This window comes from Primulina huaijiensis, chromosome 6 (assembly GCF_012295235.1).
Source record: "Primulina huaijiensis isolate GDHJ02 chromosome 6, ASM1229523v2, whole genome shotgun sequence".
NCBI lineage: Eukaryota > Viridiplantae > Streptophyta > Magnoliopsida > Lamiales > Gesneriaceae > Primulina > Primulina huaijiensis.
This window is the reverse complement of record NC_133311.1, coordinates 1378127-1387835: the sequence shown is the minus strand read 5'-3', so window position 1 is coordinate 1387835 and position 9709 is coordinate 1378127. Positions and strand designations below refer to the sequence as shown.

The 9709-nt window shown below is 36.8% G+C and overlaps 1 protein-coding gene across 1 annotated transcript; it reads right to left on the bottom strand.

Moving 5' to 3' along the window:
* Positions 1-850: 850 nt before the first annotated feature.
* LOC140979236 (methyltransferase FGSG_00040) lies at positions 851-2776 on the bottom strand. Its single transcript, XM_073444563.1, has one exon. It carries the CDS (start codon positions 2665-2667, stop codon positions 1060-1062), a length of 1608 nt encoding a protein of 535 aa, XP_073300664.1. The 5' UTR covers positions 2668-2776; the 3' UTR covers positions 851-1059.
* Positions 2777-9709: the final 6933 nt, after the last annotated feature.

Here is a 9709-nt window from a genome sequence, read left to right as displayed (position 1 = left end):
AGAATACATAGAGCGAAAAAAAGGTTTTTGGAGAGACAAGTGGTGCGCGAAGAGTTTTCGAGACCGGAGCAATCTCGTGCGTTGTTTCAAGTGCTGCTGTGAAGTGCTGACAACATCTGAAGTCAACACCTAATCACTGTTTTGATTAGAGTGTTGAGTTTTGAAGTTTTTCTTTACTTCTCAGTTGATGCATCCTGTGTATAATTGGTCTTACGGTTTGTTAGAGTTTTAGGATGCAATTTGATATTCGCCTTATTAAGGGAGTTGTTTTATTCTTTCACTAGTATTGGTTTTTGTAAACTTACAAGTTTTCTAGTGAATTATTTTGCCCTGAGGCAACGCACAAGTATTTTATACTTGTGCATGATTTATATCTCGTCCCTCATATTAGTATTATTTAAGTTATGTGTTAAAATATAATTTCCGCTGCAAGTTGTCGTGAGTGTTACAACACCTACGCACAACACCTACATTCTGATACACTTAACTCTCACCCTCATCACATAAACACTGTGGAAACGAAACATTCACAAACAACCTACAAATCAATAATAACAGGAGCTTCAATTTTTATGCTATATGTGAAAATGAAATTTGGCCATTTTGTTCGATATTTGTTTTGTGCCACTTGCCCCAAACTTTAGTTTAAGTTTGCCACTCGAAAAAGTGTTTTAAAAGGGGGAAAAAATAACCAAACGAAGCCTACTCTTTTGTTTCTTTCGAACACTTGTTCCTTTGCTTAGATAGTGTTGCACAAGTGCAAAGTAAAAAAGCATGAACAATTTTGACAACGTCAGGTTCGTGTGATTAAATACATAAAGTTCTCCAAAAAGAACAATTATATCATTCAACGACGGGACTCAAAAGAAAAACAATCAAATTCGTCGGAGTATCCTTTGCCATCCCAATTATACCGATCATCTACCCTTAATGATTACATGATGGATATTGTAAGAACAATTATAACAAGAATCATTTAATCATCTAAATAAAAAAAATATGTTGAATAGTTAGACTTTAGCCTCCCCGAGAATTATTACATACTAGTGGCCTTAAACCTCATTCTTGGGCAGTACCAAATTGGAGCAAACTCCTCAGTGCTTGTTTCTTCATTATTTTTCCATAAACCCCTCTTCCTAACTTCAATGTCTTCTCCATTTCCACAACTCCATTAATCCCACCCCTCTTTAGTCCATCCATAAACACTTTGACAATCCTTTCATCACTTCCTACTCCTTCCACTACACTATCCACTAGAATATCCATTAATGGGATCTTTCTCCCCCATTTTTTCATCGATTTTTCGCATTCAAAAACTTGGGAATAAGCTTGCCAAAATGATGCCCTCAAGTAACCTTTTCCCTTTCCCCTAATCATACATCTCCTCATGGCTTCCTCTAATCTATACACTACATTTCCCATATCCACTACCCCTTTTTCAAAAGCCATTTCAATATCCCTCATGTCTTGCTTCAAGAATACGTTCTCTTCAAATTTACACCTCTTGCATCTACAATTGAACCCCCAATTCATAGCTGCTATTTCTCTTCGGTTGTTCATAGGCAAGAGGACATCAAAATAAGCAAATGTGAGCTCTTCGCCTGCCTTGATGTCCCTAGAAGCATGGACCACGACATGATCACCAATGTGCAAACGCCTAATGTTGGGATCACAAGAATGGTTGACGAAAGAAGCTAAAACCCACAATCCAAGACCTTGATAATCGACATTTTTACCTAGAACTTTAGCTGAAATCGCATTCTCAAGAATCGAATTCACATCCAAAATGCTTAACATTCTTCCCATATCCAACTTCTCACAAGAAATATCACTATCCCTAAAACTCCTAATATCAGGAATTTCAATACTCTCCTCGTCTTCTCCTGTTGATAACATCGATATCAAGCCATTGATTCTACTACATTTTGAGGTCGAGTCCACAACTTTATCAATGAAATTCTTCCACATAACCAGTTGGGAATTTTCACAAGAACCTGGAGGCATAATAGCCCTATCAACAGCAATAGCTTTAGTAACCAAAAGCAAAGTCCCAGTTTCGACATTCTTGGTTGCAAATAAGCCACGCCCACTAATCTCAGACCTCTTGATCTCTACTGCACCAACATACTCTGAAAATTCAGGAGTTTTACCCCTATAACCACTCAACACCCAATCCGAAACATCAAATCCCCCATTCCTTGAAAGAAAATCAAGCCTTTTGCATTTCTCTAGCAGCCCATTAACCAAATCTACATTCTCATTACCCTGGGTTTCAAGATTTGCTGCCTCGAAGCATTCCAAGGCCATGCCGTACCTATTCAAACTCAACAAAATCTTACCTTTACAAAGCAAAGTCTTGACATGGGATCTCTCTATTCTCAGTGCTAAATCACAATCTTTCAATGCTTCAGTAACCTCCATCAAGCGAGATCGAGCTTCCGCCCGATTAGAAAAGGCCAGGCAGAGTGATTTTCGGAGTCTTGCTAAGACGGCTGCATCTGGGTTTTTCTCAGAAATGAAATGTTGGCACAGAGAGATGAATTGAGAATAGGTGCTAATGGAGTCCGTATATTCTTCTCTCAGCAGTAGCTCAGCTGCCTTGGATCTTAGCTCTTGCATCGTTTCTTCGTCCATTTCTGCTCCCTGCATTGATTCCATTTCACTCATTTACTTCTTTAATTCTACCGTTTGTTTGAATTCACCTTGCAACTCGTCTTCTAAAAATTTTGAAATGGAGAAATGTAACGGTCGAAGTGAATGCATTTGATCCTTTTTAGATTGCCACAACTCACATGCTGTAACGGCTATAATCTTACTAATTTGATCCATGTTTTTTGCTATCTTCTTTGTTTTTGTCAAATTTTTTAAAATAGAAATATTAAAATATTGACAAAAACTTGTGTGAGACGGTCTCACGGGTCGCATTTTGTGAGACGGATCTCTTATTTGATTTATCTATGAAAAAAAATTTTATTTTTTATGTTTGACCCGTCTCACAGATAAAAATAGACTTATTATAGAATATTTGGAGAGACAGTTTAAAATTTCCATTTGGATATATTGTCAATAATTTTAAATTTTGACCAAAAGCAACGAGTGAAATTCATTTACTACCTCTCTTAAAAATTTCAAGGATAATGTCTTTATACAAGATCCAACGGCCACAATTCATTTGAGGCCATATTAAGTTTGGGCTCATTGGATGAATTTACACAGCCCATCAGTGAAGTTAATGTATCCATTATCAATACTCATGTCTGAAACTACATCAAAATGGTTGCAGTGGACCCTATAAATTGTCTCAATTGTGCCTGAGCAAATCTATGATTATAATGACCATTATACTATTGCTATCAAACTGTGTCCAAAATGTGTCTGACTGGTCAAATATATAAAAAGTCAACGACACAAATTTTTATGTATGTGACACGCGTATCGACGTGTCGTATCCGTATTCGTGTCCGATACTTCAGGAAAAAAAATTTAAGAGTATCCATATATAGGCTATAGCATATTGGCAAACCTTTATAGATATATAAATATCTTTAATTAGGGATAAGATGAAGTGGGAAAAATATGACACTGAAGTTGAGATACATATAAATGTGTGTCCTAAACCATTTTCCAACCATACACGATCATTACTAGGGCATGTCTGTAAAAGATTGCTACCTTTTCTTTTGCATATATGCTATGTCTATCTCTATTATTATTATTATTATTTTTCTTTTGCCAAATTTAATCTCATTATTACACCCACGTACAGTTAACCCAGCCCAGCCTTTCCACCTTCAGCCAAGGCTTCCACCAGAGTATATGTACTGTCGCCGGAATCTTGGGCTGATCCTGCTATAATTCCCTAATTACAAGAAATTACAAACAAAAAATGTTAAATGCGCAAATTGCTCGATCGACAGTTGTTAAAACCCAATTCTTTTCATTTTTAACAATTTTGTGTGTGCTTCAAACAAAAGGAAAAAACCCAAGTGATGTTGAAAATAGAAGAACAAATCTCAATAAGAAAAGACAGCGTGCAAACAGAAACTAAGACCAAAGTAATGTTCTAATTTTGTGGTTAATCAAGAGTTTTAAATATTAGATAATTAGAGAAACCTATCGATACACATTTCAAATAGGTAGGATCGTATCATCATCGTGGGGACAAGGGTAGACCAAGTTTTCCACATTCTTTGAAAAAAATTTAAGCTGTCGATTTCTCATCATTTCACACTATAGCAAGTGAAATGACTTGGAAATAACATACGAATATATTTTTAGGCATCTCAGGTTCTACATACTTGAAAGCGTAGTTGTCAATGGCGCAAGGTGCACCGAGACGCACGAGGACCTTGGAGCCTGAGGCGCAAGGCGCATATTTTTTTATTTTTTTAAAAAATATATTCATCTTAAAATAAATATATTAAAATATGAATAATTAAGTTACAATGTCACAAAAAACAAAATAATTAATAACTTCATGTTAATTAGTAAAATGATTAAAATTTTTCAATCATCCAAATCAAGTTTATCTTCTTCCATCGAAACATCAGAGACCTTAGAATTTTCGGAGTTGTTTTCTTCTTGGTCTTCATCACTTTCTTGATCAACACCAATTTTTTTCATCATTTTCATCCAAAAGATGTGAAATCGGTGATAATTTATTTCTTTGTCTAATGGACATAGAACCGCCAAAAAGCCCATCATCGTTTTTATATTTTGAGAGTTGATACGTGACTTTATCTTGAAGGTCAATATCTTCACACATCTTTTCAACACACTCGTACAACCTCTTCATAACTTCAGCATCCTTTTCTATATCAGGATTCGTATAAAAGAATTCCAGGTGAAGTGTGGGGCTCTTAGCTCCTAATCGTTATTACAATGCAATTTGATTAGGGTTAATTAATTACAGCGGAAAACGATTTTAAAATTTCTTTACAATGAGCCCAAAACATGTCAACTGTAAATTATAATACTAAAAATAGTATATAATCGATTCTCGTCTCAACATGTCACAATATAAAACAAGCCCACACGTAATCCAGATCAAAGACATACAAACAAACTCATATCCTCGGGACATACCCCGGTATATAGAAACATAACATATATACTGGGAAAGACCACGAAGCCTCAACTCAAACTGTGACTCCCTCCAGAAGTACCATCTTCGGTCTCCTGATATCCTGGAGTACCTGTCATTGTCCACATACAAAGATAACAACAGCCCCATCTGGGTGAGCAAAGCTCAGTCTGAAGCAACCACAATATATACCACAGATATCTAAACAATGATATATGATATGCAATGCATGTATGTCGTGGAGGTATCAGGTCAAATGCCCATCCACTGAGCACATGTCATAGTCAATCGAATCGCTATCAAATCAATGCTCGAGCTGGCACACCGGCCTCAATAAGGGATAATCGTATGATAGCGTCGACAAAGCGCCATCAAATCCCAACTCTCAATCAATCATCGGGGCCACAAATGACTATGCTTTAAGGGTCATGTAATACCAAACATAGCATTGTGTTCACAAACCCCAGAATCAAATCAAATTATATCAGGATATCCAAGGATCATAGCTCAACGTGCATGTCATGTATGCCACATCAACTCAACAAATAAGACATATAGACATGTATCTCAATCCAATCAATCAAACATATATCATATAATACAGATACCTGTCGCATGTTACCCGGTCGCAACATACCTCAATTCTTCGTCTTCAGTCAATATAGCGTGATCCACAATTAGGATTTTAATATTGACACTCAATCTACATAGCCAAAATATTCCTTTCAATCCATGAATTCATTCAAGTTGCAACTTTATTAGCGTATAAGTCATTCTACGCTATTCAGTTTAAAATTTAAATTATTAGGAAAATTATATCATATAATAAATCCCAATAATTACTTGTATCTCATCAATAATATTTATCTAGTCATGTCCAATTCAAGATTTAAAGTTTCAAAATTATTTTTAAACTTCACAAATTCATATAAAATTGAAATCTTGATATAATTTAATTTCAACTGTGTACGTTAATTTCTCATCAACTATTTTATCGCATATATTGAAATCAAATTCATATACATGCTATTCTATCAATTCATTAAATAAAGATGTCAAATCTAAGAGAAAATTACCTCAAAAGGACGTTCTCAACACAAAGATTTCGAATATATAATTTATTCTGACTTTAAACAACAAGTCATTATAATTTTGAGGGTTAGAACTTGAAGCCCCTCTGTTTCCTCTTTTTCTTTCTCGCTTCGTTCTTGTTTCTTCTTTACTTTCGTTTCTCTTCTTTATTTGAAATTAACTCACCACCTTTTCTTTCCTTTAGTTGCTTACACGTATATGCCTCATGCAGGGAACAACCACTTATTTGTGTTAAGGAACAAGTTGGATGCATTCTCCATTGAGCAAGAGGCACGGACAGGCAGTAACCAAATCATGATATTCTCATCTTTTTTAATAACGACAATATTGCCCTTAAAATTAAATCAAGTATTTTTCACTTTATTTACACAAATGCCATCAAATTTAATTGAGTATTTTTCTAATAATTTACACAATTGCCATCAACATTTTAATGCAATATTTTCAAATCTATTTCCATAATCGACATAATTAACGTTAATCAAATTACGGGATCTCACATTTCTCCCCCACTTAAAAGATTTCATCCTCGAAATCTCAAACATCTCTATATTCATAACATTGACAAACATATAATATGTTACCAGTTATAGTACATATCAAAACTAAAATCAGTAAATGGATCATCATACATTGAATACAATGGAACAGGTGGAATAGAATCAAACAAGTGCGGATATGATTCTCGCATCTTGCTTTCCAATTCCCACGTTGACTCCTCCACGTCATGTCGTGTCCATTGTACTCGAACTAGCGGAATCGATTTATTACGCAATACTTTCTCCTTCCGATCCATAATGCAAACAGGTTGCTCAACATAAGAAAGAAAAGGATCAAGTTCAACCTCATCAGGTTGAAGCACATGTGATGGATCTGGTTCATACTTTCTCAACATAGAAGCATGAAACACATCATGAATGGCAGATAAAGCTGGTGGCAATGCCAACCGATAAGCAAGATCTCCAACTCGATCAAGGATCTCGTATGGACCAACATATCGAGGAGATAATTTTCCTCGCATGCCAAATCGAACAGTGCCTCTGAAGGGAGATATTTTCAAAAACACTTTGTCACCTTTCTGGAATTCCAAGGGTCGTATTCGTTTATTCTCATAACTCGTTTGACGATCCTGAGCAGCTTTCATCCGCTGTCGAATCAACTGAACCTTATCATTCATTCCCTGTATCATTTCAGGTCCAGTCAGTTGTCTCTCACCAATTTCATCCCAGAATAACGGTGACCTACATCGTCTCCCGTATAAGGCTTCAAAAGGTGCCATACCAATGCTCGTTTGGAAACTATTATTATAGGAGAATTCAACCAATGGTAAGACATCTTGCCATCCAATTCTGAAATCCATCACAATCGCACGTAACATATCTTCTAACGTTTGAATTGTACGCTCCGTTTGGCCATCAGTCTGAGGATGATAAGCAGTACTCATAGCCAAACGCGTACCCATTGCTTCTTGGAAACTACCCCAGAATTTAGAAGCAAACCTAGGATCACGATCTAATACAATTGAGACTGGCACACTGTGCAGTCTCACAATATTCTTGATGTATAAACGGGTCATTCTCTTATAAGGATAAGTCCGCTCATACGGAATGAAATGTACAGATTTCGAAAGCCGATCGATAATAACCCAAATAGAATCGCAGCCCTTGGGCGAACGAGGTAAATGAGTCACAAAGTCCATAGCAATATGTTCCCAATTCCACTTTGGGATTTCAAGACTATGGAGTAATCCTCCAGGTTTCATTCTCTCGGCTTTCACTTGCTGGCAAACAAGACATTTTGCAATAAATTCAGCAATGTCCTTCTTCATACGTCTCCACCAGAATTGAGGTCTCAATGTCAAATACATCTTTCGATCTCCAGGGTGAATACTGTATTTACTACAATGTGCTTCACGAAGAAGGGCATATTTCAAATCAGAATCATTAGGAACTACCAGCCAACCATTAAGTCGTAAAGGACCATCAAAAGAAATCTGAAATCCAGACTGATGTCCTGTAGATACAAGTTCTTTCGACTTTTGGATCTGAGCATCGCTTCGTTGGGCCTTTCGTATTTTCGATATCAAGTTCGTCCCAATTTGCAATGCTGAGACAGTGACAGAATTCCAATTCGAGTGAAAAGTCCAACCAGAAGTACATATATCCTCATGTACCTTGGCGACACTGACAGAAGCTAAAACAGAATCATGAACTTTCCGACTAAGGGCATCCGCAGTAACATTCACCGATCCCGGGTGATATTGAATCTCACAATCAAAGTCCTTCAAGAGATCCATCCATCTGCGTTGTCTCATATTCAAATCAGATTGAGAAAAGAGATACTTCAGACTCTTATGGTCCGAATAAATAATAAACTTTTCTCCGTACAAATAATGGCGCCAAATCTTCAAAGCAAACACAATGGCAGCCAATTCAAGATCATGAACAGGATAACGAGTTTCATGAGATTTCAATTGACGATACGCATAAGCAATCACCTTGTCATGTTGCATTAGAACACAGCCCAAACCTTTACCAGACGTATCTGTACACACTACAAATCCTCCGGTACCTGAGGGAATAGTAAGCACAGGTGCTGTGGTCAATCTCGTCTTCAATTCAAGAAAACTAGCTTCACATTCCTCTGACCAAATGAATCGCTGATTTTTCTGTGTCAGTTGAGTAATAGGTTTAGCTATTTTCGAAAATCCTTCAATAAAACGACGATAATAACCAGCTAAACCCATGAAGCTACGTATCTCAGGAACATTCTTAGGTCTCGGCCAATTCAATACGGCTTCAACCTTAGCGGGATCAACAGATATTCCATGTCTCGAAATGACGTGGCCTAAAAATACTACTCTATCCATCCAGAATTCGCATTTGGACAATTTAGCATATAAATGTCCATTACGAAGAGTTTGAAGTACCAGTCTCAGATGTTCAGCATGCTCCTTTTTTGATTTCGAATATACAAGAATATCATCGATAAATACAATAACGAATCGGTCAAGATAATCACGAAAGACACGATTCATTAAATCCATAAAGATAGCAGGAGCATTCGTGAGACCGAAAGGCATAACCAAGAATTCATAGTGGTCATACCTGGTACGAAAAGCAGTTTTAGGCACATCTTCTTCTCGAACACGTACTTGATGATACCCAGAACGAAGATCAATCTTCGAGTATACAGAAGTACCCTGAAGCTGATCAAAGAGATCATCAATACGAGGAAGTGGGTACTTCTTTTTCACAGTAGCCCGATTCAGTTGCCTATAATTGATACACATTCGCATAGTACCATCTTTCATTCGAACAAATAAGACTGGAGCTCCCCAAGGTGATACACTCGGTCGAATATATCCCTTGTCGAGAAGATCCAGTAATTGTTCTTTCAATTCTTTCAATTCCAGAGATGCTATGCGATAAGGAGCTTTCGATATAGGCGCAGTTCCCGGTAAAAGATCAATACTAAACTCAACTTCTCGATGAGGCGGAAACTCAGGAATCTCATCGGGAAATACATCCGGGA